The sequence below is a fragment of the Lates calcarifer genome, linkage group LG1, assembly GCF_001640805.2.
Source record: "Lates calcarifer isolate ASB-BC8 linkage group LG1, TLL_Latcal_v3, whole genome shotgun sequence".
NCBI classification, from domain to species: domain Eukaryota; kingdom Metazoa; phylum Chordata; class Actinopteri; family Centropomidae; genus Lates; species Lates calcarifer.
The window spans coordinates 21,822,085-21,850,015 of record NC_066833.1 but is presented as its reverse complement, the minus strand read 5'-3'; the positions used below and the strand labels follow the sequence as shown (position 1 = coordinate 21,850,015).

General features: G+C 43.1%; 1 protein-coding gene across 8 annotated transcripts in view; it reads left to right on the top strand.

Moving 5' to 3' along the window:
- The window catches only part of lmo7a (LIM domain 7a), a 48,263-nt gene that overhangs the window by 8,798 nt on the left and 11,534 nt on the right, over nt 1–27,931 (top strand). For 7 of the 8 annotated variants that reach the window (XM_018702703.2, XM_018702700.2, XM_018702699.2 and 4 more), the window contains exons 4-16: nt 157–226; nt 4,909–5,015; nt 14,276–14,306; nt 14,966–15,079; nt 16,006–16,255; nt 17,021–17,270; nt 21,871–21,900; nt 22,658–22,772; nt 23,678–23,817; nt 24,368–25,055; nt 25,547–25,819; nt 26,281–26,395; nt 27,367–27,528. In XM_018702703.2, coding sequence (XP_018558219.1) covers nt 157–226; nt 4,909–5,015; nt 14,276–14,306; nt 14,966–15,079; nt 16,006–16,255; nt 17,021–17,270; nt 21,871–21,900; nt 22,658–22,772; nt 23,678–23,817; nt 24,368–25,055; nt 25,547–25,819; nt 26,281–26,395; nt 27,367–27,528 — 2,345 coding nt within the window. The remainder of the gene's footprint in view (nt 1–156; nt 227–4,908; nt 5,016–14,275; nt 14,307–14,965; nt 15,080–16,005; nt 16,256–17,020; nt 17,271–21,870; nt 21,901–22,657; nt 22,773–23,677; nt 23,818–24,367; nt 25,056–25,546; nt 25,820–26,280; nt 26,396–27,366; nt 27,529–27,931) is intronic. The other variant, XM_018702695.2, reaches the window with a different exon arrangement.

Here is a 27,931-nt window from a genome sequence, read left to right as displayed (position 1 = left end):
GCCACCATTAAACCGAGTCGTAAACACACACAACACAGAGGCTTTGCAACACTTTTTGTTCATTCCTTGCTAGTTAGACCAGTCTAGCCAATGACCAAGTGCTTTCACTTATCCCCTTCTTTTCCTTAATGTTCTCCCTCTCTCCTCTGCTCACAGTCTGATCAACAAGATCAAGCCTGGTATTATCAAGAGGGTAAACAGGCTGCCCACACCTATTGCTGGACTGGTAAGTCATCCTCTCTTTTTACTCAGCCTAAATGCGAGACGCAAGGCATTGCATGCACATTTTGTTTCAAAGATATCTTATCACATAGCCTCAACAGTTCATCCTAGTTTTCTTCAGACACCGTTTTGTGTCTTGTTCTCACTGTTCTTCCATGTTCAGCCTGTGTGTTAACATGTGAGAGGAAGCAGTGAAAGATGCAGCCACTGAGCTGACTGGTGACAGGTCTGAGGCATAGCTGCCAGTGAGAGAGAGGTGTTTGCCTCAGTGGCTTGTCGCTCCTCATATCCATCCACACTAATAAGTTCAGTGAACGTGGAGCGGCTTGAAAGGCCACTGGCGGCATTTGAGCGCACCCTAAATATGATGTCTGCAGTGCTTGAGGCTGTGTTCAATCAGAACTATTGCAGACAAAAAGTCTTTGTACTGGTATGATAATTACATTTTTAAATGAGTGATGGGAAGTCAAAAGAGTTTGGTTCATGTCATATGGTGTTATTGAATCAGTATTTTTCAATATTTCCACCTGGAACTGTCTTCAACTTTAAGCAGCTTGTGCCCCAGGCATTTGGGGCCACCGTGATTCACTTGAAATAAATGTTTTGGGAGTGTCAACGTACAAGATCTCGGGAAGTAGAGGGTTGAAAACCCTACCTTAAACCCATCCCTCACAAAGCTCTCTCTTGTGGGAGTAATTGAGTCCAGCTGCCTAGAGGAATTAAAGAGAACCTCAACCCTAACCCAGGGAGTGTGTGTCGGTGGGATCAGTAACACTCAACGCGTTTGGCAAGACAATGACAAGTTGGCAGTAGAAGAAACAGGCTGGCTGGATGTAAACAGTAAACATAGTATTTGCAGTACCAAACACTGTCCCATCACATCTGTGTTATGACATAAATCAAATTTCCTGCCAGTTTATCTTGGACTGTTGGTACTATAACGGGCGGGCACCTGCTGAGGTAATGAGGTAAAGTATCAGTAGCACCGGTGTGGTATTTCCGAGACTTGGACATAAACCTGAAACCACTTGATCATAAATTTTCCCGCAAATGTGAGGGCTCCTGGTTGGCCTGCGGCTATCAGTTACTGCCAACCACACGGAGAGAAGTGGAGAGCTCTCCAAACAAACATTACTCACTCTCGCTCTGCTGTGAGAACAGCTTTTCTCCCAAAGTTAGTGAAGTAGTGTTGTCAAGATTGCATGGTCCTCTATCTCTCACCTCTATAAATACAGATGAGTCTGGGGATTAAAGTGTCTGAAATAGTTAAGAAATTCAACCATTAAATATCTATGTTTATATGTCCCCAAATAATGCATACTGTTGCATAGGGTTTGTCTTATTGTATGCTACCTGACTCTGCTGAATGTTATCAGAGAAGAGGGGAACTGGAAAAATCTGCTTCTAGTGTTCTGAATTCCAAAAGACATGTGGAAGAAAAATGCAGTGGAGAAAAAGATAAAGATATAGATGATACAGAATGACTTTAATCACTGCTGACTGAAAGGGTCCTTGCAAACATGCCTCATTAACACTCAGATATGACCATTTTCTACCATTATGTAGAGAACTAGTGTTTTTGTTTTGCTATCTGAAGAGATTTCAGCGCTCCAAGTCCATACCGGGCCTCAGCTTTGGCAGAATAAAAAGCCTAGTGAGGGAAAGGGGAGGGTGTGGGGGGGGACGGAAATCTCTGGTTTTGTGGAATATTTAGCAACATTGGCTCCAGACCGGGGCCTATTCTTTGGCTTCACTTATGTCCAAGGGAATGTTTCCCATGTCAGCACACTTCTCTGCCCGCTGTTGATCACTCTGTGAGCTGTGGGTTTGAGTCATGGCAACCTGGTTCAGGACCGGTTCTGCTTTTACCAGTGCTGGGCAGGAAGCCGGTACATAAGCGGGGGGGGGGGGGGACTGGATTTGAGGCTCACTGGGCTTAAGCTAGAGGGATGGAGTTAAAGATGACTCCCATCTGCCTCTGCTCACCGTGAATACACAGTAATTGAGATGGTGCTGGATGTTCCCACATATACCAACTCCTTGGTGAGTTGAGGTAGTAGTGGGAGGAGATAAACAGTTTCAGTGGCCCTGAGGGAGTCTTCACTCATCTAAATGTCTGTGTAATCATCTGTGCAATGACAGGCATTTGACCATGTTTTGTTACTGTGTTTGTGTTGTATGGGTGCGTGTTATGACTGGATCTGACTGTTAGGACGGGAGGGTCTTTTACTGGGCCTGCTTCAGAAGAGGCAACGTTTCAAGTATTCCATCTCCGCTGTTTATTGTGACAGGATCTGAAAATGTGTAGCCTGATATCTTAACCATAGCTTTGCTCTGTGCCAGGGGTCAGTTGAGGGTAATTGTAGAGTATGCCCATCATAGACAAAGAATGCAGTGGAAGAAATAGAGTGACCACAATGTGACCAGTAGGAACGAAGATCCTTTTATATCAAATCAGACACCTTATGAGTCCGATCTTTCCGTTTCTTGGCGTTAAGTGCTCAAAACAGGGTCCTCAAGTCTGCATGAGAGGATTAGAGACTGCTGGATGGGTACAGCATATTTAGCAGGATTATGTGCAGGCACAAGTCAGCATAACATTCTTTCAGCATCATTATCTCTGCATGCTCCGGGACTGACTGTTAGGGGGGCTTTTAGTTTGTTAGTAATGCTCTTTGAGGTTAAATGACATTTGTACCTAAGCGATATTAACTGTCCTCTTATATTTGCTTGGATTACATTGGCTCAAGGTTAGTTTTTGCTTCACAAGGAGAAAACCTATGCCTAAAGTGGGAGAGCCATCTTTACATATTCTTCTTGTACATCTCACCAATAAATCCATTGTCTGTTATGGCCTGCATCTATCGGTTAGGCTGACATATTATTGCAGGCAGATTATTCACTTATTGCAGATGTATTGGTATTGCCACATACAGTATGTTGGTTTAGCAACAGAAAACAGAAATTCCAACAATTAAGTTTAGGGTAACAGTTGCATACTTTGCCCAACAGAGAGCACTGATACATTTGTTGACACTAAAAAAATGTTCTACTCAGTACTTATTTTGATCACAGCTTTTTATCTGTATTACATGCTCATGTAAACAAATAGGACTATCAGCAAATACAGTATTGTAATTATTGGGCTTTATAAACTATAAACAATGAATATCAATGTCAGCTTTAAAAAAATCCAGTTTCAGTCAGACAATAATAATATTTAAAATGCAGAGAACCTATACTTAAGTTAGATGTACTGTGTCTTGTTACTGTCTTGCACTGCTGTCAGGTAAGCAACAATCACATATACTTTGTTATTTCTGTACAAGCTGTACACGTTGAAAGACCAGGTCATAAATTTAGTGTCAGTGTAAAAAGTACATGTGAGCTATGTTGCAAGTGATGAGAGAGGACTCAAGGAAAGGTCTTGCATATGACAAAGAAACTTTCTGTTCAATATGTGTGTAATTAACTCAGTTGCTCAATAGTTTTCTGTTTCAGTGTGGAAAACTGCATTATCATGTCTATTACCAAGACAAAGCAGGAAATAAGATTAGCCTTACTGTGTCATAATGAATAAACGGTGACTCCAGTGCCACCATACAGAGGAGGGGGGATTGATCCTTGACCTGCTGGGGTCCACAGTGACCTGTAGGGCCTGGCAAAGTGTCGTTACAGGACAAGCAAAGCTGTTAGCAAGAGCTGCCTGCACTGAGAGGTCAGCTCTCTTCTACCATTTGTTAATAAGCATGTTTGCCATTTAAATATAGAACAAGCTACCCCTTAATTACTCCAACCCATGTTGAAACCATGTGTCATTACACGAAACCCTCTTAAGCAGTGCTGTCCCAATGGGAAGTGCAGACTTATAAACAAGACAGTTGGGATTACAACTGGAAAAGTCATAACCCCAGGAAGGAATGGTGCTTTTGTGGTTCTGATTTGTTCGAAATGAATGAGACGTGTGTATATTTATAGAGCAAAATGTATTTAAAGTATTTTGCATTACACTCGCACATCTGTGTAAATCATGTGCATACGTATAAACTTTATGCAATATAAAATGATTGATGTAGTGTAGGAGGATAAACCGTCCCTCCACTCCCATGTCCTCTTGAGTTGCCTCAGGGAAATATTTGACAGTTTCTATCACCCGACCTCATGTTTCATAGCAACCGAATGTCTCCAAAATACTCCGCCACCCTACAGATTCCACAGGTATTCTCGAGTAAAGGGCTTGGCAGAGGGAGGGGACAGTTTCAGTGTGTGAGAAGAACAAGACGACAGCGTGCAGTCTGCTCCTGTGTGTGTGTGTGTCAATTTTGCACTCGCATGGCCGGTTGGGTGGGACTTGTGCAAAGCTCTGATGTCATCCTTCCTGGTTTTGGTTTTGTCCCCACCCTAACCCAGCCCACAGGTAGCTTTGCTGCTGTCAGTCAGCCTCTGTCACGCAGCCTCACCCACCCCCTCCCCACCCCGCATGTGTGTTTGTGTGTGTTCTGCACTGGGTCACTTCTTACTCGCTACACACATGCTCCTCCTCCCCCCCGTCCGTCTCTGTTCTCTAGTGATATGAACTTTGGAAGCAATGAGTTGTAGGCTGTGTCCCCGCCAGAGAATTCTTGAGTGATTATTCTTTGCCTCTGAAGGTGGACAACCCTCATCCCTGCTTTGTTCTTTGTCCAGGACAACCTTAACGTCTTCCTCAGGGCCTGCGGGAAGCTTGGACTAAAGGAAGCACAGCTCTTTCACCCCGGAGATCTTCAGGACTTATCCACAAGAGTCACAGTCAAGTAAGTTGTAAACTCTTAGTGCTAACATTCTGATACCCATCCTTACCATTCAAAGAGGATGAGGTCTTCTTTTAAACTGAGACCATGTCATGATTTAGATTCTTCCTCTACTGAACTGTCTTCTCTAGTTTCTATTTATGCTTTTGTTGTTTTGCACAGTAAGGATGAATGTTTAAATGTTTCACACCATACAGTATTTCAGAGCACATGTTTCCTCGTGTGAGGCGTGATTCAAGTGAACCACAGAGGTGTTAAAAAAGGTCAGCGCTATTTTCAGTGTGCACATATTCTTATGTTGGTAAGCACCTGTTGAAGCACAGCACTGATGTGTTTTTTTGTAATATGATGGAGGGAACAATTGATAAGACCACACAAGTCGGTAGAATAAAGTGTGCAGTTTGTCTGGGTCTCTGATCTGACTAAAAATGTCTGATTAAATTTGCTTCCTTTTGGTGCATGTTTAACAAATTATCACCTCTGACAAAAAAAAAAATAGTAGTGAAAGTAGTTGGTTACTGTCAGGTGCACGTTATGGGTTTTTAAGAAATGTCTCTCTGATAGTTTGAATAGAAAGAGGTGCAGCTTAGATGGTGCATGAGCTGGCAAGCAGGACTGAAATTCCACGATACTTCCACAGTATTTATTATTTTCAGTTGCTCCTATGTCAGTTGCGTGCCAGGCAGAGAGGCATGTGGTATGTAGAAGAACCTGTTCAGTTTTTACACAGGTGTGCCTTCAGGAAGGAGCACAGTCCATCCACTGTCACACACACACACACACATACACACACACTCACCACAGCGGTGAGCAAGCGCAAAATAAAGTGCTTTAGCAGCAATATGTGGAGGTTGTTAAACCTGAATCAGGTAAGATAATGCAAGGCGATGTCATGAAGTACCACCGGGTGTTTCTGTTCTGTCTGTCGACTTAGTGTCGCTTAGCATCAGTTGTACAATTAAGCTCAGTTTGGATGTTTCTTTGAGATGTTCCCGCAACCTCAAGTAGCATTTTTCCCATGATCCACCCGAGACTCAGTCAATAATTCTTCTGTGACACCAACAATGATCTTGGAACCGCAGTTGTCACAAAGACACATACAGAGCCAGATGTACTGTACATACACTGGAATATGAACTAAACAAACAAATCTGCCTGCCTTTTATCAAGACACACCCTTTCCCCACGGCAGCATACAGGGATATCATTCAGTAAATATCTGACTCAGTATCATAAATATAAAGATAATTCTTTTATGGGTCGTTTGCCCTCGGTGTTATCAGCCCCCCCCACCCCCCACCCTTGCATAATCTTGTACCGTGATATTGGCGGTAAATGACTTGTTTCGAAATGATATTCACGATTTGGAAAAATGATACTGAGATACAGCATTATCAACTCAACGTTATCACCAAAAAAACATGACAAAATGAATTTCATTCTGCCTTTTGAAATCATGTTTATGTGGATCAAATCTTTCAAACATGCAATACCAAAGCCCTTGCTCACTTTTTTGAGTATACTGCAGCTCAGCTCTTTACCACCATGTCTGCCCTCATGTAGGGGTTTGGTCAGAGGGAGCTCGCAGTACTATTTTTAGGACCTCCGGGTCACTTTGACAAGCAAGATTGATTGGAATGGTATCAGGACTCTCATGGTGGAGGCGCTTTTAATAGTTTGTTGTCTCCTTCGTGTACACCCCCTCACCACCAACACCTGTGTGCATGTGCATGGGAAAGTTTGGGTGTGGTTATCAGTTGAGGTTGTTGTCTTGTCACACTCATGTAGGATTTGGCAAGGAATCAGTTCATTCAGAGGAGAAGACATACAGTAAATTGTTTTTGTGTCTCCCATTGCTGCTGTAATGCTCACCTCAGACATGCTCAAATGTTGCAGGTTCTCATTCCTGGTTGAAGCTGTAGCTGCTCCCACTGTTTTGTTGAGCCAGTCTAGATGACCTAAACAGGAGGAAACATTTTAGCCACTCTTTGTTTTTAAATGCAGCATGTTTTCATTGGGCCACGAGTTCTTTTTGCTAAGACTTTGACACAGGATGAAAAATGTGGATGTATTTTGTGTTTTGTGGGCACAATTATGTGGCTCACCAGCTGCAGTATTTATAACTCGTGCAGAGAGAGATGGCACACAGAGAGTAACATGAGGAGATAATCCCAAACAAGGCTGCAGACGACCAATGGAATTATTTTACTGTTGCTTATCAGAGACTAGGCAAATGAGCACGGCACAGAGAGAGTGAGAGAGAGAGAGAGAGAGAAAGTTGTTTCTATCAGCTGTCTTTGCTCCTGGTGTGTGTCCAACCTCCACTCCCTTAAACCCTGTCTGACAGGTGCTTTGCTCAGCTTCTCTCTTCTCTGTTTCAGCAGCAGTAAAGTTGTTATCCTGCTGTATGTTGGTTTTCACAAGGACTATCATTTGGTTTTCTCAGCAAAACCCTTGTGTACTGTATAAAGAAACCATCTGTCATTTATTTATTTATTTTTACTGTTTTCTTGTCTTTTATATCATTTTATTCTAATTAAATAAATAAATATTTGACATTAACCTAGAGGAAAGTTATTTTTTATGCAAAAAATCCGACTATTTTCTGGTTTCACTTTCTTAAATATGAATATTTTTTGGTTTTGACAGTAGACAAAATATCTTTTGGGATTTTGTCTGTGGTTGAGACAAAACAAGCAATTTGAATATGATAACAAAGAGGTTATGGGGAAATTGTGATGGGCATTTTATGCTTTTTTTTTTTTTTTTAACTTGTTATGGACCAAACAATCAGTGGATTTATAGAGAAACTAACTGACATATAAATTAATAGAAAATAGAGTTTGCTATGGCTCCATGCTCTTTAAAAAACTGATTCAACAGTATTTCACTGAAAACAGAACCTTTCATTGATTTGAGATTCATTCTTCATGTTGACTTACACCTCCATGAGAAATGCTGAGTATCCCACATTGACAGTTTGTGCTTTAGATACAGTTATTTCCAAGGCCAGTATCTTTCTTTCTGCATGAAGTCGGAGTCAGATATTGGCTGAAGCAACGTGTGCTTTTCGACATTTCGACAGCCATAAAAGATTATTGAATGTCTGCTCTGACCTTTGAGCTTTGCAGTTGTTGTAGTAATGGCCTTACCGCCATCTGTGGTGCATATTGTTCTATTGCCTCATGTTATGAAATCTGCTCTCAGATAAAGACTGTTACAGACACAGTTCAGTATCAAATCTGTCATACTGGGACAAACTGCTGTGATAGAGATGCAGATAGGCTGGCGAGTGATGTGCTCTGGAAGATTTCCTCACATTACTCACATGTGATTTAACTGTAACCAGGTGCAACCACACTCTGAGGACCCAGAGGTGTCATACTGACCAGAGTGAATCTGAATCACCATCGGAGGCTATGATTCACTGGCTACTTTAGACCAATGCTGTTTCTAACAGCTGCTCAGGAAATGAGGGGACTAGAGTGCTGTGGATGAATCATGGCATTTGTAATTTAACTTTATCCACTTCCTGTAGACTCTGAGACTGCCATTTGGAAATCCAGCCACATGGACCAGGTTGGAGTAGGACCACAACTTTAGGACATACTAGGTTTTCCTTAATGACACTAACTGTCAGTGGATTACTTTACACTTGACCTCAATGAATGAGTTAACAAGTGCCATTTGTCAGAGAGCTAACTCTTAAACAGGATGTCTGCCTTCACAGGTGGAAATTACCGTGTGTGGAACCAAGGATGCACAAGGATCCTTTTACGCTGTTATACTGCTAGTAGCTGATGAACTCTTGTGCTTATTCAGCTACTGTATATGAACCTCAGACTTATCTTCCTCATAGGTTTCAGAGAAATTAGAGCATATCAAATCTGGCGGTCAAAGGGTTTTTATAAAACAGATGTTGTAAGATGGATGCCTTTGAAGGATACGCTATAAGCACATTTACTGAAGAACAGCACAAGTACAAGTCAAGTTATTTACACTTTAGTTGAGTATATCCATTTTTTGCCACTTTATACTCCACTAAGAGACTATTATTGTACTTTTTGCCAATAACATCATCTTATAAAATGTGACTCACACTTATAAACTAAACAACCCAACAGTATGGAAGGGAGGTCGAATTTAACCTAAATCAGGTACAATGATTAAAAACTCAAATGTTAACGCTTAAATGTTAACATCAATAATAACAATCCAATAATGAAATATATATAATCATAAGAGTGACACTGATATTGAATTCTGATATCTACAGTGACTATAATTTATATTTTTCTAAGCTTTTCTCAAATAACAGTGAGAAAACAATGTGACTGTTGCTCATAGTGTTGAACATTCTGACAATCATAACTTGAATCTGCAGCTTTCCTCAGCTTTTGCAGAGCTTTATAATGAGTCTCAGCTTATTTTAGATTGTTTAGCCACCAAGCCCGCAGCTTGTTGCTGTTTTTGGCTCTCACAGCTCTCATAGTGTTGCTTGGACTTACTTTATCCAAGCCAGGAACACAACTCCAAATGACAATGGTTCTTGGTAACTTCTGGATGTGTAAATAATGAGGTGTTTGCTGACAGGTTCACTATATTAACTTTAAAGGTGATGTTACTGTATGGCTATGTTGTCTTCACAACAGTGTTGGCAGAAAAAATGTATTACAGGTTTAAATTATGTTTTATTATTCTTTTACTTGAGTGTATTATTGGATGCAGAACCTTTACTTGTAATGAAATACTTTAACACTTTACTGTTTTTGAATTGCTAAAGTAAAGAATATGTGTGCTGTTCTCATTGCACCACATCCAGATTTTGCTCTGTGACCTCCAGTAACTGACATAACAAATCCCCCGCTGAGATGGGTCCAAAGTCTGACTTGTTGCCGTTGTTTGATTGAGCAAATTATTGACATGGGTTGACTACTCTCCCAAAAAAAAAAAAAAAAAGAGAGAGAGAGAAACTGCACAAGATTGGCATGTACATCAAAATGTGATTGCTCTTTGAGGAATGCCAGTGATCCTTGCTACCACAATAGAGAAAGAGGAGTGCCTGTGTGGTGTGATTACATGATTTGGATTATGCAATGGCATCTCTGGCTGTGGATCAAACCAAATGTTTGAACTACCTGAAGGAATGTGTTGTTTCCTAGACTAATTTGGACAGACTACACAGCTTGTTATCAGAATTTAAATCATTGTGCCTCATGACTTGTGCATATTGTTATTTATGTAGTTTAAAATTCACTATGGCAGGCCTGCATTCTCTCATGAGTTAATATGAGGAAGACAAACTAAGTGCCCTGTGTGTGTTAGTATTTCGGGTGTGGTTCATTGAGCTGGCACTCCACTCACTGGTTTCACAGTTTAATATATGGCACTGCCGTCACTTCTTGTCGCAGTGTTTTGTGAACTGTGGGCAGATTGTGAAACCAAACGAGCAATGATGGTGAACGGCCAATAAAGCCTCTACACCATGGACCCGGTCCTGGCTGTAAAAGGCCAATACAAGGGTTATATTTGTGCTCTGTAGATGACTTGGAGAGAGAAATGCCAGCCTCACCCTGTTTCCTCCGTCACAGAGGCTGCAGTGTCTCTGATAAGTACGACACAATGATGCCCGACACTGTTTCACCCACAGCTGATTCCTCTACTCAGAAGCTCCCTATGTCTAAGTATTTCAGGACTCCCTAAAGAGTCTGGGTGTGTGTTTGAATCTAAAGTATTTCATGACAATGCAAGAACATAGATGAACAATGTTCCTTGTGGCTTTACTGAATGCAGGAGAGCAAGTGATCTTCATTGCAGAGGTATGCTCACAATCATACACACTCACCCATTCATTTAAGGCTTTCGTACTGAGTTTCTTTGTCTTTTAGATATTATGGTCTTGTTGGTGGCTGTACATAGACTGGGTCACATCTGTTCAGTCAATGTTCATGTTTCTCCTGGTAGATTTTGTCTTGCTTTAGATCTAAAAGGAAGTGATGGACAGAATTGGGAAGATAATTTACTTTGGCTTACATTAAGAAATTGTTTGTCCAACATTTGAATAGTGTGTTAATAATTATGTTTCTTCAGTTGTGTGTCTGTCTTCTTGTCTGTGGTTTGTATTGGCAGAACGTGCTGTTTGACTCCAAGGTAAATCAAATGATTTTCAGGTTTGGCTGAGTTGTGTCACGCAGTTAAGAACCTGTCACGTTAGAAAATTATACTTTTAATTTGTTTGTAATAATTAAAGTAATTGCAGGTAATTTTGAATTGAGCTGTTGTTGTCTAATATTTTCCACATGTTTGGGATTGTGTGGTTAATGATTGTGTAGTGGCAGTGGCTGACCTGCACAAGTATGGTGTCTGGTATCTTTGCGTTTCCAGTGGAAGTTAAAAGAAGAGGGGCGTCATTGGCTGGTGGGGGGGATTGGTCATCTCTCACTCTTTGACTTCAGCAAGAGTATGATGGTGTGAAAGTCTGTGTTAAGCATGCAGGGGTTGAGGGTAATGGCTGAAACAAATGTCTTGTGGAGGTGATGAGGGCATCCTGTTCATTTGTCAAGCCTGAGAGTTTCCTGTCAGGGCTCTGTATACCTACTGTACAACACATGTACATTGATAGGGGTCAAAAAGTATTTTTTAGTTTTACACACTTTCTGTTCCCCAGGCCCTGTGGTCCTGCACATTCAGTTTGGAATAAAATAACGGATACTACATTCAAGTTATTCCAAGTCTCAGCTTTAATTTTAGATTTGTGTGAGTATAGAAAGAAGTGTGTGGGAGATCAACACATAATGCCCAAAGTTTAGAGGTTTAGTGGGCATTAAACAATTATTTTTTTCTCATCTTCACAACACAAAACATTTCATTCTGATCCAATAATGAATTTCTAGCTCAATAAAAGTGAAGTGTGGATTTCACAAATGCTCAGACGACTCTTCAGTACCTTCATTACTTGGATCTGTGCAAAATGCACAAACACCAGTGACTTCCCTCTCCCTCAGCACATTAAATAATAGAAACCTCAGTGTGATTATTCACACTGGGTTATAACAGATAAAACTACTGCGCAGAAGCAATTCTCAAACTGTACTTTCTGTACAGACCTTGTGTGTATCAGACTCTAGTGACGTCTTGTCTATGATTGTGCTCAATCATATGAGCACTCAGCTGATTCTATCAGGCTACAGAAATGTCCTGTGGCTCTTAAGGCCTGAAAATAGCCCTCTTTATTTTCCTCCTCTGTTCAGCTATTACCACCAGCCATAAATGAGCATTACGAGAAGAAATGTGGTGGGAGTTTTGGTATACAGCTCCTTATTTTCTGGACCTGGCTACTGCTGCTATAATCTTAGACTTTGTGACTGTGTTCCAAGCCACACAAGAGAGGGCATTTTTTTTCTCCTGCCTATTTTATTGGGTCCATAAATTTACAATATGCCAAATTGGTAAATGTCCATTTCAGTTTTCACCACTCGGGAATTAGAATGTTAAAAACCCCTGGTGTGAGATGACGCATACTGGTGGGAAAGTTGAGCTGCCTGCAATCCAGTTTAATGCTGTCAGTGGTGGAAGAAGTGCCTAGATCCTGGTAACAGTAGAGCAATGTAAAAATACTTCATTATCAAGTATTATCAATGAAATATATTTAAATCCAGCTAAAAACAACATTTTATAATACAAATGTATCCAATGTCAATGTGACAGCGTTAAAGTTATCACCTGAATCTGCAGCTTCACTCAGCTTTATGGAGATTTACTGCTTTGGTTCACTGTCACTGCTCTCATAGCATTGTTTTTGGTTGCAGCAGGCAGCTGTTTTCAATGAGGAAAAATCTGAAATTCCACTGTACGCATCTGTTAAGCACCAAACAGCAGACAGACACAGTTAGCAACTAGCTGGTGAACGTGGTGGAGCACTCAGCATTTTAGAGTTGAAGAACACAGCCAGTGATGGATTTATGTCTGTCAGATGGCCCGAAACACAACTCCAGATTAATGTTAATGTTTGCCAAATCAACAAAAAAAGGTGACAAAATTTCAATGTTGTGTTCACAATTTGTTTCTGCTGCCCCCAAGTGGCCAAAAAATCTGTTATTGCAGGTTCAAAGTCCTGAGAGTAGAAGTACTTGTGATGTAGCATTTTACTGTTGTAGCTGTAACTATTGGCATTAGGTGGAGCTGTTTTTGACCACATCCTGTCAGGTCAGGAGATAAATCTGAGAGGCTGAGACATTATAAATGGGGTTGGGAAGAAAAAAAAATGAAGCTGAGTAAATATACTCAGTTACTTTTCACCACTGACCACTGGAAATTATGTGTTTAATCATACCTCCCTGCTTTGATTCCTCCCCCTAAACCACCTAGAGGAACCTGAAGGCATTTGACAGGCAGCCACATATACATCACTTTCTCAGCAGGTGCTGTGGTAGCATTGCCTGAGGGGAGAAATCCAAGTGTTCATGGGTAGAGAGGCATGTGTGGCTATGGTATTACCACATGATAGCAGGAATGTGTAGTATGCACGGAGGATGTGAAGAAGCGATATATCTTTCTCTGTCACTGCTATGGTTACTTTATGTACTGTAGCTGTTTATCATTGTTTGTAAGCCTCTTTAAATAGACACTTCAGTTAACTCAGGTGACAGCTCAGTGTACATAAGAGAAAGCTAATATCAGACATGCAGGTTCAGACTCTGAGCTCTGTTTGGTTTCACAGGGGAAAGAATGAGTTGACGTTTTCCTGGGAAAGTGATTTACTGACTACCAGGTAGACTGTCAAAACCCCAGAAATATGACTGAGATTCTGTATGACCCTTGAGTAGCTGTGGCTCCAACAGTAGAGCCTTGTTTGGTTTTCAGAAGTTAAATTTGCAGTTTTTAGTTCTATCATTAGTTTGGAGTCAGAAACAAGAGCTCTTTTTGCACCCCTAAACTTGAACCAAATGTTTTTTTTACGACTGGCTGATTTTGCAATTAGTGTAAAAAATAAGCGCACAAATACAAACAGTTGTTCAGTCCAACACTTTTCACTTTGCAGTGTTTTTTTTTTTTTTTTTTCAGAAATGTGTGTTTGTTTTTGCTCTCTGCCTTTGTGCTGTTGTGTGAGACTGAGTGAAGGGCTGGCAGCCGTCTGGATTGTGCTCTCACTTTCCAGCTCTTTCACTGCCCGGCACACGGACCCAACACCCATGCCCTCTGTTCTTTTATTGTCATTTTCTCTCATACACACCCACACCTCTTTTCTGCTGTTTCTCTCACAGGCATCAAGAGACCAACAGGAGGCTGAAAAATGTGAGTGAAAAAATAGAAACAAAGTCCTTTTTTTTTTTTTTTTTTCAGATTTCCACCTTTTTCCATACATAATATTGGTGAAACAAAAACAATTGAACTACGTATAAGTGTACAGTTGTAAGCCCAGTGGCATGACATTAGGAGATTGAAGTGTTTTTAGCTCATTTTTTGAGGGATATTTGTCCCATACATGTGGAATTAGTCAGTAGATTTGACCTAAGATGTTCAAATAATTAAGACACGTGTCTGCTGTACACTCGGGCTGCAGCAATAATCATTTTTGAACTTGCATGACATAAAATCAAAGAGCTGACATGTCAATTTGAAGCGTTTCGCGTGTCATAGGGGACCGGCATGCTTGATATAGTGATGCTTGTTTGCTCCAGTGCGCTACATTTACCTGTCCAGCCTGATAACGCACGCACAAACAGCAGCAGAGTATTCTGGATGAGTCTGGAAACAAGAGCACTGGGTGATATGACCCCTGTGTCAGAGCAGGGCCACAGCTACCATAACAATCACCTGCTTTAGCACTGCACAGGACATTCATCACTGAGGGTGAAGGTATTGCTGTAATGTGATGTATTCTGTCTGGTTGTAATTCCTTTTCACTGACATGTATGACTTGTGTGACAAACTGTTCAATTTCCTCTTTCTAGGTATTGATCACCATTTACTGGCTTGGTAGAAGAGCTCATTGTGACCGTTTCTATGATGGGCCTTACCTGAATTTCAAGGCATTTGAGGGATTATTGGGCACAGCACTGTACAAGGTAAATTTCTCCATGTGGGTAATTATCTCATTGTGCACTTTGTGCCGTTTAATCCATGCTGTCATGAAACATGAGTTTAATTTTCTTGCAGAAACCAGAAATGGCATGAATGAAATCCTCTTTTACAGCCACTGCACAGTACATTTCTGTATCCTCCCTGGTATGTGGACTATGTGCGGAAGAATGAGCGCGATGGGCTGAGGGGCCGCGGTTTGCTGGCCACTAAAACCAAAGCTACGTTAAGTCATAAATGACCTGATCCCTTGACTCAGCTATTTTAATCTTGTTTACAGAACGGCACGCAGTTTGCATAGTTTGCACATGAAAATAGCCGCTTCTTTTCTTCAAGAAACACGTGTCCTCCCCCCTGCTCATGCCAGTGCTGAATTTGGCACTTTGCTCTCACATAGATTTATAGGTGGTGTGTCGCGAGGCCTCTATAATTCACCTACAGGGATTTTCAGTAATAGCAGTTGGTTACTGAACTTCTTGCACGTTTAGCCGTGATAATCCAAGTTCAGTAGTGCAGGGTTAGGCTGGGTTTAGATTGTGGACTTGTATTGTCTGGTAGGATTCAGTGGATTACAGATCTGAAAATCATTTTCTTTTATAGTGGCTGACAAGTTTTTGCTTGTTTGTAGCTCTGGGTATGTGTTTATGTGCAATGACATTCTTTTCATGCAGTAAACACAGTCATCAAGGGTGCATGGATCATTTGTTTTGTCAGAGATGGCAGTGAATAGAAAACATTTAAACTGCAGCATGCTTTCCCCCTTATAGACCGTAAAGTATGTTTACAGTAACACACTCTTCAGACTTCACACTCCACCTGGGAGATCCCTCATGCACCACACACAGTGGAGCTAAATGTTGTAATTGGCACCCTGTTATCTGACTGTGTGTGTGTGTGTGTGTATATATGACAGGCTCTGCAGGAATCGTCTAGTCAGAAAAGCAGCAACGTCAGAGACAGCGGCTTTGGAGATAGCTGGTACTCTGAGCGAGAGGAGTTCTTCCAACTGAGAGGAGGAGGAGGAGGAGGTGGTGGAGGAGGAGGCGGTGGCAGCAACAGCAGCAGCGGACACAGGAGAGACGACTCCCTGGACAGTTTGGACTCTTTGGGCTCCCAACCTCACAGCATCTCCTCTGACACCACTCTTAAAGGCAGCAGCGAGGGTAGGAGATGTCATGTCATTTGCATATATACATATACAGAAAACAAACAGACGTCAACACACTTTTAGATCAGGCCTTTCTTATGGCATTTAATAGGCCACAGCATTAGTTTTAACGAATGTTTTTTGTGTGTTATTTGACACTGCCTCTGAGACTTTTCTCACATTGTATCTCTGCATCAATATTTAGAATCCAGTTCATCTGTCTAGAACTTCAAATATTTGAACAGGGCAGATAAGCAGCATCAGAGCCAAAAAGTTGACTCCCATTTATGAAAACAAATACCTATTGCCATCTAGTGGTGTGACTTTGAAAGGAAATATCTTCAGTGAAAGTTCACCTGCATCCCCCAGGAAGGAGAGGTACGGTGTATCAATGCTAATGCCTGTCTTGTTTCATGACAGAAGTGTAGTATGCTTTAAGAGAGTGAAGTGCTGGTCAGTGATCTCAGAGAGGGCCCCCCCCCCCCCCTTTTAAAGAGAGAGTCGGTGAGACATTCCATAGTCGTCCACACCGGCTTGTAAATGAGGAGGCCTCCGCTCCCCACCCTGCACCCCTCTGTTACTCCTTCAAAGTCACACCAGAACACACAACACACAGCCCCTCGCTCTTCCCTCTACGCTAACCTCGTTTTGTCCCTCTCGCTGCCTCGTTGCCCTCATCAAACCTCCGTCCTCTTTCTCTCTCTCTTTTCTCCCACAACCTGTCAACCTGTCTCACACATGTTTGTCCCCTGCTCTCCCGTCCCCATCCGTGCTTCTTCAGGTTGTTGCAGCGACACTGAGGCAGATTCTGTCTTCAGGATGGCTGAGAACAGGGACGGTGTCACTTACCGCCGGTCGGTAGTCATCACACCCAAGGCCACCGCCCAGTTTAACCAGTTTCTGCCCACTAAAGACAAACCCTCAGGCTACGTGCCTGCTCCATTAAGGAAGAAACGGGCCGAACGCAATGAGGACAGTCGGCGCAGCTGGGCCAACCCCATGTACGCAGAGGATGAAGGCACACTAACCAGGTACTGTTAGAACACACACAACAGTAAGCACTTTGATCTGTTTGAAGGTGCTGTTTCTAATCTCAACTAATTAATGAGGAGTTATTATTCCTTCTATTTCCTTCTTAAAAGCAACATAACAAAAAGTGATGGGTTCATACCAAAATTTTATGTTTGTGCTTGAGGTTTACATTGTGGCTGTTTTTGACTCCGTCCTCTCCCATGACTTTCGGTGTCTGTGGTGCTGTTGTGTTGTCCACGACTGGTCGATGGTGTTGTGTTTCATTGTGTTGTTGTGTTGTGGACCAACGACCTCAGCGAAACAAGGCTTCCCTCTGACTGCTACGGCAACAGTCAAGTATCCCAGAGCGCCTTGCCTGCGGATCATCTACAGTGGGCTTACGAGTATGAAAGTGGCAGCGACTCTGACACGGACCGACCGGATCCGGACCTTGTTCTGGATGACCTGGCCAGCAGACGTTTCCACAGCCCCTCCCCAGCTCCCCCCACCAACTTTGCCGTGCCCATCAGTCCCCTGGCGGGGGGGAGGGCAGCCAAGGGTAGAGGGAGCCCCTGGCCCAAGGTCACTATGACTCCCAATGTTACCCCTCAACAAACTGTGACCTACCTCAGGTCAGAGAACATGAAGCTACGGTGTGACTTTGAATTGCCTGCCTGATGAGAGCAAACTAGAGCGCTTGTCTTACCCTCAGTTTGCATGGTTAATTGTAACCATGAGCAACATCTTTGGTCTCCGTGTGCTACATCTAACAGTGCTCGTCAGTCTTCAGTTTGTTGGTTTCTTTTTGAGTTGTGTTGAATTTTAGCTGCAATGCATCATTAATTTGCTCCTCCTGTACTTTACCAGCTTGGAGGAATGATTTGAGTTGGCAACATAATTCCTCAAATCAGTTTCCACCTCCTTTACCGTTTGATTTTGAGCTTGCATTGGTTTGCTAATCCTTGCGTCATCTCATTTGAGGTTGTTGTGCTCGCGGAATGTGTTCCTCTTTGCGTGACAGGTATGCTGTACTGCTACTGAAAATTCTTTTTGACACGTGTGGTTGGCTGTCTCTCTTGAGCAGCAGCGGAGGCAGCATCGACAGTGGGGAAACAAAGACCCCCGAGCACGGCTCCGTGAGGGTGGACCACCGCCGAGTTGTGTCCACTGACAGCCTGTTCAGGGAGATTTACGATGACTCTGAGAATGAGGACGATGAAGTGGGATATGCCGACCCCATCCATGATGATCTCTACGCCCGCAAGATGGGCATCAAACCCCAGGCCGCTAGCAACGTATCTTACGACAAGTTCTTACCCAAGTTCTGGACGCCTGAAGAAGACGTTCACATACAGAAGATCAAACTGGGCTCTCAGAGGAGACCCTGGTATAAGAAGATGCAAGGCTTCAGGTGTGTTAGGGCATTAAAACACAACACAGATATGTATATAGCATATTATTCATTCTATACATACAACATACTATACAGAATAGTAATATTACAGATATAATTTATTTTCTGCTTCTTGCACAATCTTTTTTGACTTTTCTACCTGACACACCTGATTCTGCTGTCTTTACACGCATGCCAATTTAACCTTTTAGACTGCAAGATTCCAAAATTTGGTGTTCTATGGTTCACTTGCTTTTTCTGTGGTAGATTCTTACTTTTCTTTCTCTTTCCCTACCATCGCCTCCTATCTTTCCCCCTCTCCCCTCTCTTCTTCTTCTTCTTCTTCTGTCACCTTTCCCTCTTCCACCCTGCTGTAGCCATAAGAAGTCAGGCTCTTCGTCAGATGATTCAGACTGTGACATCAGTCCTTGGCTCTCCTCTGCCCCCTCTCCCTCCGGCCCCTCACCCTCTCACTCCCGCACACACGAGGCCTCGGCTCACACCACCCTTGTTGTGGGGAAAAGGTCGATACAGCTGCATGATTGTGACGATGAAGGAATGTTTTAGAGCATTTCGAATTTTATAGGAGACATGTAATTGACTCCTTTCAGGGCTGAATTTCTGATAAGCTGCTTTCTCATATACTAATGATAAAATACACAGACAAGCTGCTGGAGTTGCCCTAACATGCTTCATAGAGCACTTTGCTTGTACTGACCTTAGTAGGAAATAGGCTGTGTCTCAGCTATATCCTATTTTTAATACAGCCTATTCTAGAAACCGCTATCACCACATTTTTATTTCCTAGCAGTGTGAAGTAAAATCCTCATTTGATCATTTTTATGAATCAAATACCACCAATATGGCTGCTTGTTGTATCTTTTCCTCCTTTTCTTGCTCTTTGATCCAGTTCACATGCATGCACTCATCACCTCTCTGTCCTTTTCTCTCCTTTTTGCCCACCCTGCAGTCCTCATACCCAAGCACACACTCCCCCACAGCTCCCCAAGATACAGCCCCCTCTGTTAGAGACTCCCCCTCTGGTGTTCGCCCCAGTGGACCCCACCTCAGGTCCCAAGCTGGTCAAATGTGAGAGGTGGCCCCTCCTGGGGCGCCACGACCCCCGGGAGCCCCCAGACCCTTTTGATTATGAGAGCATTTTCCCTGACTTGGAGAATGATGACATGTTTGCCAGGCGGACCCTGGCCTTCCAGTCCAACACAGACCTGGCAATGATGAAGACTCAGCTGTCCACCAAACGCCGTCGCTACACGTCCGAGCCGCAACTCAATATTGTCACCCAGCGACACGGCCAAGGCGGCACCGAGGAGAATGATTTCCCCGACATTGAGCAGGACGATGTGGTGTATCGTAAGGAGAAAACCCAGCACACTCAGCAACCACTCTCAGGTGCCCCTGATAACTACGCCCCTATGCCCATCCCAGAGCCATGGGCTCTGCCCCCCAGTCTCAAAGCCAGACTCCTCTGCCCCCCATGTCCCCTGACCAAGGAAGCGGCAACAAGTAAAGAGAATCAGGTTGAGAAGGAGATGCGTCCTAAAACAGATGACATGCTGTTTCGGAAGCTCGGAAGTTGTCCTGGTCAGAGCCAGAGCTCGCTTAGATGCCAATCAACCAATCAGATGACTCCCTCAGTGCCTTCTTCCTGTAGCGAAGGTGACCTGCAGAGATGGCAGGCTATCAGGGAAGCCAGTCGGCTAAGATATAAGAAGAAGCTTATGGTGGAGAGGCTAGCTGCTCTGAAGTTGTAGAAATCAATTGATATTACATTGCCTGTCAGCTTCTCTTTACTTTGTAGACTTATTCTTTAATTTTCGCCCTCTTTTTTTTTTTCTTCCCATTTCAGTCCTGATATCATATTTTCTGTCTGATGCTGAATTGGTCTTGATAGCACATCTACCTAACTTGGTATTGGATTGGTTTAAAAGCTCTCACAGGTAGAGAGTTTGCCTAAATAAGCTCTTGTTTCCAAAAACTAATCTGTGACTTTTGTGTTCACCGGATCAGTCATGAGTAGCCTATTACAGAAACCACAGTGAAGCAAATTTGGTGAAATTCACCACTGTAGTAACTCTCTCTCATTTAAATGTTTGATGTTACCTCAGAATTGAAAGAGACAGAAACAAAGTAATGAGAGGAAATTCATTATGGTTTTCTGTACAATGGATACATGGTATATTTTACCTTTAGAATACATGGAATGTAAATGCAGAGAGGATGTCTGGATTGCACATTAAACATACTGCTGTTGTGTATTTTGAAGTGTAATTTGTGAGCAAAACAGCTACTGTTAAAGAGAGCCAAATTCTGCATCTTATTTTTGGTTCTCTTTTTCCTATCAGACCGAGTTTGCCTGTGAATGGAAAAGATATTCATGCTTAATAAAGAAAAGAAGAGACTCCATGATCTTGTGATGAATTGCATTTGGACCGGCCTTCTGTTGACCTCAGCTAACATTTACAGTAACACGGATCTGACTAGAGTACAGTGTTGTTTTTCTCAGCAAAAGGAACTTCACGCCGACATGTAAAGCTCAAAGTGCAGCAGCATGAGAGTGTGGAAAGCCTGAGTAATATCCAAACATAATGTCCCGAACACTCTGACTGCACTAAGCAGCGCAATTAAATGTATTGTTGTCTGCTGAGCTGACATGAAACCCCTATAGAAATTCCCCACAGCTTTGAATGAAGGTGCGACTTTTGGGCTCCATAGTAACCTGAACACAAATCTGCTCTGCGGTGTTTGCATATGAACAGACGCTACACAAGCATTCACAAAGCAACCATTTAACCCAAAGTCAAACCCATCTGGATTTACTTCCATCATCCATATGGAACGCCATGTTTCCAGTGACATCATGTTGGAGTCTCCAGAAAGGCAGCATTGTTTGGGGAAAGGATACATGTCTACACACCTCCCCAGTCAAATGTCAGGGAAAGGAAAGGTGATAGTGTACTGTAGGCACACTACACACACACCTTAAATTCTATCCCCTTCAGTGTACAAAGTGAAAACCAGCAAAGTCACGTTTTGACTGGGTTCACATCTATTTGAAATCCACCACCTGGGGACGAGCAGGTGTCAGAGTCACCAGTCGGGCCTGTGCTCTTTAACAAGGCCTCTCTCAGTCTCAGTGTCAAACAGCCAATCTGCAGAAATGTGATTTTTTTTTTTTTTGTCGTCTGTGGTTCTTTCTGGTTTCCTAGAGAGCGCCAAACGCAAGAGAGTATCGACGGGTGAGTTGATGTGGGCTCCCAGGAATGTGGCACGTTTGCATTTGCTCTGGCCTCTTACAGTCGCACCCCCACTGCCTCCTGCTTTTGTCCCCCTGTTCTCACTCTCTAGCTGCTAAATGCTGACACACAACAAAGTGTATTGTATGGCACTGAGCCGAAGTTCAAGCCCTACTGACAAAGCAACAAAGCAAAAAGATGCGTACAATAGCAATACGCTGGGTCATTTACCTTAACTGCAGTGTGATCCAGTGACAGTTATGACTGAGCAGTGGTCTAAACACTCTGATAGCAATGTGAGACGTGTGTAAATCTTTGCAGGTAAGTGGAAACAAAGAGTGTATTTTCCCATAGGCTGTGGCCCTTGAGTGACTTTTTCCCTTTTGCATGACCGGAAAGGCTGTGATATACATTACTAACCCACTGAGCTTACATCTCTCCTCAGTTTTGTTGTGGTTGATCCGTGTGCTGTGTTTGCAAACTAATACTTGGCTACAGGATAAAGGTTTAATCCAACTTGTTTTCAGTATCATGCCAAATAAGTGGATTGGAGGTATGAGTTGGAACATATTTTGCTAATTTGAGTGATGTTTTCTACAACTTACATGATTAAGAGATGGTGCATGCATACTTGGAGTGGAATTTCTTTTTTTTGTTGTTGTTGTTGTTTTTTGTTTTTTGTCTTTGCCAGGATATGCAAAGTAAACCTCACCTCCACGTCTCACTTGAGATGCTGATGCCCTTTTTTTTTCCTCCACAGGAGTAAATCAACAAGTGATATCCAGGTCGACCCCGCCATCATCCGGCAGGCTCGCTACGAGGACCTGCAGAAGTACCGTGAGCAGATAAAGGAGACTGAGGATAAGTGGCAGGATGTGAGTATAACTGATATGTGCAACGCACAGCGCTGCTCGAGGGCAATCTCTTTGCTTCCCACCATTCCTTCTATACAAATCAAGACAAGCTGACTCACGCAGAGAGACGGCAGAAGAAAGTTGTGCTTCCAACACAGGTAACGTTGAAGTGAAAGGTGAGCACATGATTTATGGGATCTGTGCTGCAGTCGGGGGAGCAGGTGTGGTGATGCGCTCGGCGGCCACAGGGTGAAACGAGAGGTGTTTAGACAGAAGCCAGAGACAGAGGCAGACACTGACTGGAGCAGCACTGCCCTGCAGCTATGGACTGTCCTCATTTCCACAGTGTTTATGGCAGGAAATGCCACATACTGTAAATACTAATAATAGAATTAATATGACCTGATGTTATGATGTAATATAGACAGATGATGTAAGACAGATACACTGGGTCCAACTTATTCCTGGGAAATTATTTTCAAAGGGCGGCAGTGCCCAAATTTGGCAGCGACTCAACACAGATGAAGTGCTCATTCTTAGGTAGAAAAATAAAAAGTTATTCAAAGTTATCCTCATGTACATGACTGGCCATTACAGTGGCGTGTCTGTCAGCAGTCTGATTGGTTTCATGGCAAAATAATGGAGTCTTGAAGCAGCATTTTTAGGTCACACAGTCCCCCAATACACAGGGGACGTGAGCCGGGAGGAGCCTAAAGCACACAAATAGAACACCTTCAAATGTAGCCCTTTCTCTCTCTCTCTCTCTCTCTCTCTCTCTTTTTTTTTTTTTTTTTGCGTCTTTCTCCCTCCTTCCAAGATTTACCGTGCAGTTAGCCATGCAAACGCAACCAGTCTGTTTTATCTCGACCTGAGCTGAATTGTTACGAAACGATGCACAAGGTGATGTGGGCTTACTTTTGTTGCAGGACCTGAGCAAATGGAAAAACCGGCGCAGGAGTGTCAACTCTGATATCGTGAAAAAGAAAGAGGAACGGGAGAAGATAGAGCAGATTACCTACGGGGGTAACAGAAGGTCCAAGACCTTCAAGGAAATGCAAGAGGAGAGGTGAGGGAAAACACACCTGATCAGGTATTTTTGATAGTGCCAGGACAGTATGGTAATGGTAGATTTAATACAATAGAATTGAAATATTTATTTTCGGTTCCTAGTTTTTAATTTTTTTTTTTAAAAACAACACTCTGAATTTCTTCCTCTTTTACACCTTTTTTACCCTCGGAGGGGGATTCTTTGCTAAGGTAATTGAAGAGAGTGTGTATGAGAGGCGCTGCAGAGACTTAAGGATTATTTGTGCAGGAGTGAATGAGGAGACTCTGTAATTGTGCTTTCAGTCAGTGTGAAAGTGTAATTTAATCATGGCTTACAACCCGCCCCCCCCTCTTTTTCTTTTTTTTTTTGCCCCACCTTTCTCTACCCTCTTCTTTTCAACCTGTGCTCCTCTTTCTCCCCTCCTCCTCTCCCCCCTCCCATTTCCAACTGCTGTACCCGAAACCCTTTGTACTTGTCTCTTTCATCTTCATCTTTAATTTTATCCATCACTGTCCACTTTTTTGTCTGTTTATCTTCTCCTCCTTCTCCTCCTCTGTCCGGTCCCCAGAGAAAATAAAGGAAAAAGTAGCATTGGCAGTCGTCTTGGATCCCTCTCGTACCTGGACAACGACGACGACGTGTTTGATAGACCCGTCATTTCCCCTCGTACCAGAACCCTTCCTGCCAGGAGCTACACTATTGACACTCCTTACTATTCCTCGGAACCCTCTGAGCCTTCTCTGAAAGAGGACGAACCCCCTGCTGCTTCCCCAGCTACTGGCAGGGCCGCTTCCCCTCCCACCTCACAGGAAGTTGACATCGTGGACAATCCTGCAGGCAGCGGCGCCACGACCACCATCACTCCCGCCATCACTCCCGCCAGCTGCAGCTCCCAGTCTCCAGCAGCAGCTGCACCTTTACAGAGCAATCAGGTCTCAGAGTACGCCACAACAGCCAAGACTGAGAAGACCACAACCACCGTGTCCTCTTCCAGATCCCAGCAAAAGGTGCCCGAGCCAAGGCGCCCATTGTCGGTCACACAGACTGAGGTGGAGGCCCCCTCGCCTGGTTTTCTGCACCAACAACAACCACAGCTCAGCTCAATGGAACCCAAGCCTCCCGGGGTATCTCGGGTTTCCGCCTCCCTCCCCAGGAGCTACCAGAGATCGGATAGCGCACGTCTAACCTCAGTTGTCACGCCACGGCCCTTCGGGACCCAGCCCTCCCGCATCACCTCGCTTCCCCGAGCCTTTATAGTGAGTACTAGAATTTTTTACAACTACACACAAACTACCAGTGCAGCACAAAGAGCTGAAGGACATCTTGGTGGGGGACTGTTTGTTTAGCAGAAAGGAATGTTTGCCTTGTTGTACAGGTACATTGTTATTTGTTTTGAGTACATCAGTGTTACCCAAGAGTCTGATCTGATTACTGTGTGAATAATGGATGAGGCTAGTGTTTTTATAATGATAACTCAACTACTAGAGCTGCTATTTTCAGCCTCCTTCACTTTCATTACTGTTACAGCAAATGCAAGGTAGTACAGAATGTTTGGTTCTGTAACTGCGAGCTCTTTCGCACACACTTAAAGATGTGACAACACATTCACCAGCTAACTTCCTCCCATTTTAACATCTTCTTCAGATTAAAATAGATTATTATGTAATCACCACCCATATGTCGTTCAAATTACTTTTACACTATCACATTCTTAAGGCCCAAGCCTTCTTTGTCGCTCTGCATTCAGCCCGTACAGATGGACGACTCTCAAAAGCGGGTCAACGGCAACATCGATTTTTCTAAGAAGTCGTCGGTGCCGAGCCGCTATCACCAGTTCATGACTTCCGAGGACGAGGCTCACTCCAGCTCAGCCCACAGCAGCGAAGATGAGGAGGAGGAGGAGGAGGAGGAGGAGAAGGAGGAGAGGCAGGAGACTGCAGTAAAGAGCATCTCAACTGTGCCTCCTTCGATCAAGAGTGAAGCTCCAGTCAGTCTTGCTCCAGCCAAAGAAACCAGCCAGGTACTTACATTACTTGCTCTTGACAAAACATTTCAGCTTCTTCTATAGGTTATATTGAAGGCACTAAAAAATAATATGTTTTTGTTGCATGAATTTGATTTAAGACTTACAGTGACCCGTTGATAATCTCTCTGACTGTAAATAATGGGTCAAACCTAATGCATCATTAAGACTGATTTTTGCCTCAGTCTCTTTTTTTATATATATATATGTTGCCTAAAAACAATAGAGTGCTGCACTGCTGAAATTAAAGCATAGCAACAGGTTGGCATCAGCTGCCATAAATGATTAATACAAGGCTTTCTTGCCAAAGCAAGCCTGCATACACACAGCCTGACATTCTGACTCCTCTCCAGAGTGACAGAAAGTCAAGACCAAGTTTGTACACCGTAATCTGCTTTTACTGTTTGTACAGTGTTGTTGTTCATCTCTACTCACCTGTGTTAGCTTTTGGTTTACAGGAGAACTACTGCGAGATGCGGATCAACTTGAACCAGAAGCCCAACAGCAGCAGAGACTTTGGCTTCCAGGCAACCTGGGATTCAACTGGAGTTCGAGTCACATCCATCCAGCCAGGTAACAACGAAGACATCTGAGAGAAATACCCTCAAACAGAGGGATTTGAATTGTACGGGCAGAGCTTTATTCGCCTTCCAATATAATGTGTGCAAGTCAGCCAATCTGGCAACCTTAAACTGCAGCATTACCAGTGGCTGAATCCAGTGGAAAAAGATCAGACAGGCAGTGGTGATATCTCACTCTCACTAAACTCAACTGATGTGCTCATGGATACAGTACGATGGTAATATTGGAAACTATTATATTTTACAGCCAGGCTCTGCTGGATAGTTGTCAGCAGGTTTTCCAGTCCATTCCAGTGGCATTGCCAGACCTATGTAGGGCAGCATCTATCTGGGTCAGATCTGCTAGGTCTGAGCCTCTCTTTCTGCTGAGATTCCCCACCTCTACATACAGTACGCCTCATATTTCAGCACATATAAGAAACACTTAAACACGCACATCCCACAACAATGCATGAATTCTTTAGTTTGTCACTACAGCTTCAGCCCACAGACTAGTTGTTGTATTTATGTTCTATCGTGTAGTGTCAAATCACCTTGTGTGTTATGCTTCATTTCATTTTAATGTCTTTACTTATGAGGAGTCCTTAGACAACATGTTTTAAAACCTGTGATGGGACAGAAATACAAACATAAGACAGGAAGGTTCTGAAATGACAGTGAATGCAACAAAATCAGGATGCATGAGGCAGTATACAAATCAATTTTAGGTTTATTTGCTTGTCTTCACAACTATATCCATAGATGTCATTCCCTACAGTACTAGGTAATAAAAAGGAGCTTAAAATCAAGAAAAGCAACAGCCAGAAGTAACCCTGATACAAAACTGTACAGTGACCACATCGACTGTTCAGTAAAAGCAGCCAAATGAGCAATCCTATTATTATTTTGCACAAATGACTGGTGGAATCGGGCACCTTTTATGCTGCTAATGAGCCGGGCTGCCTGTCACTGTGTCTCGTGCAGGCAGCCCAGCTGAGATGTGCCAGCTCCAGGCCGGTGATGAGGTACTGACAGTGAACAGGCACCAGGTGGCAGAAATGAGCTACACAGACTGGAAGTCTCGCATGGAGGAGGCTCTACAGGAGGGCAGTCTGGTCATGGATATTCGCCGTCATGGCCGGAACAGTGAGTCATCCAAAATCTGTGTGTTCTGGGTGTGTGTGTGTGTGTGTGTTTGTGTGTTTTTTTGTTTGCATTGAACCACTTTAAGGGATGCATTCCTGGACTGACAGTGCTGCTTATGCTGCTTGCATTGCTAAACAGTTTTGACACTTTAAATTGGTCCGTAAACTATTGTGAAATCATCCATGAATGATTTCATGACAGCTAAACGGTGAAGGACCTGTAACTTTTTTTTTCTCCCTCATCTGATGAGGGAAGACTGTGCTGAAGATTGTGCTGACCTCTCTGGTTTTTATTTCTAAACCCCCCCCCAACCCCCTCTACCCACCCTGTGTGTTTTTCTTGTCCTTTTTTTTCCCATTTTTACCTCTTTTTCCTTTTATTTCTAGCTGGTTCTTTCTTCTTT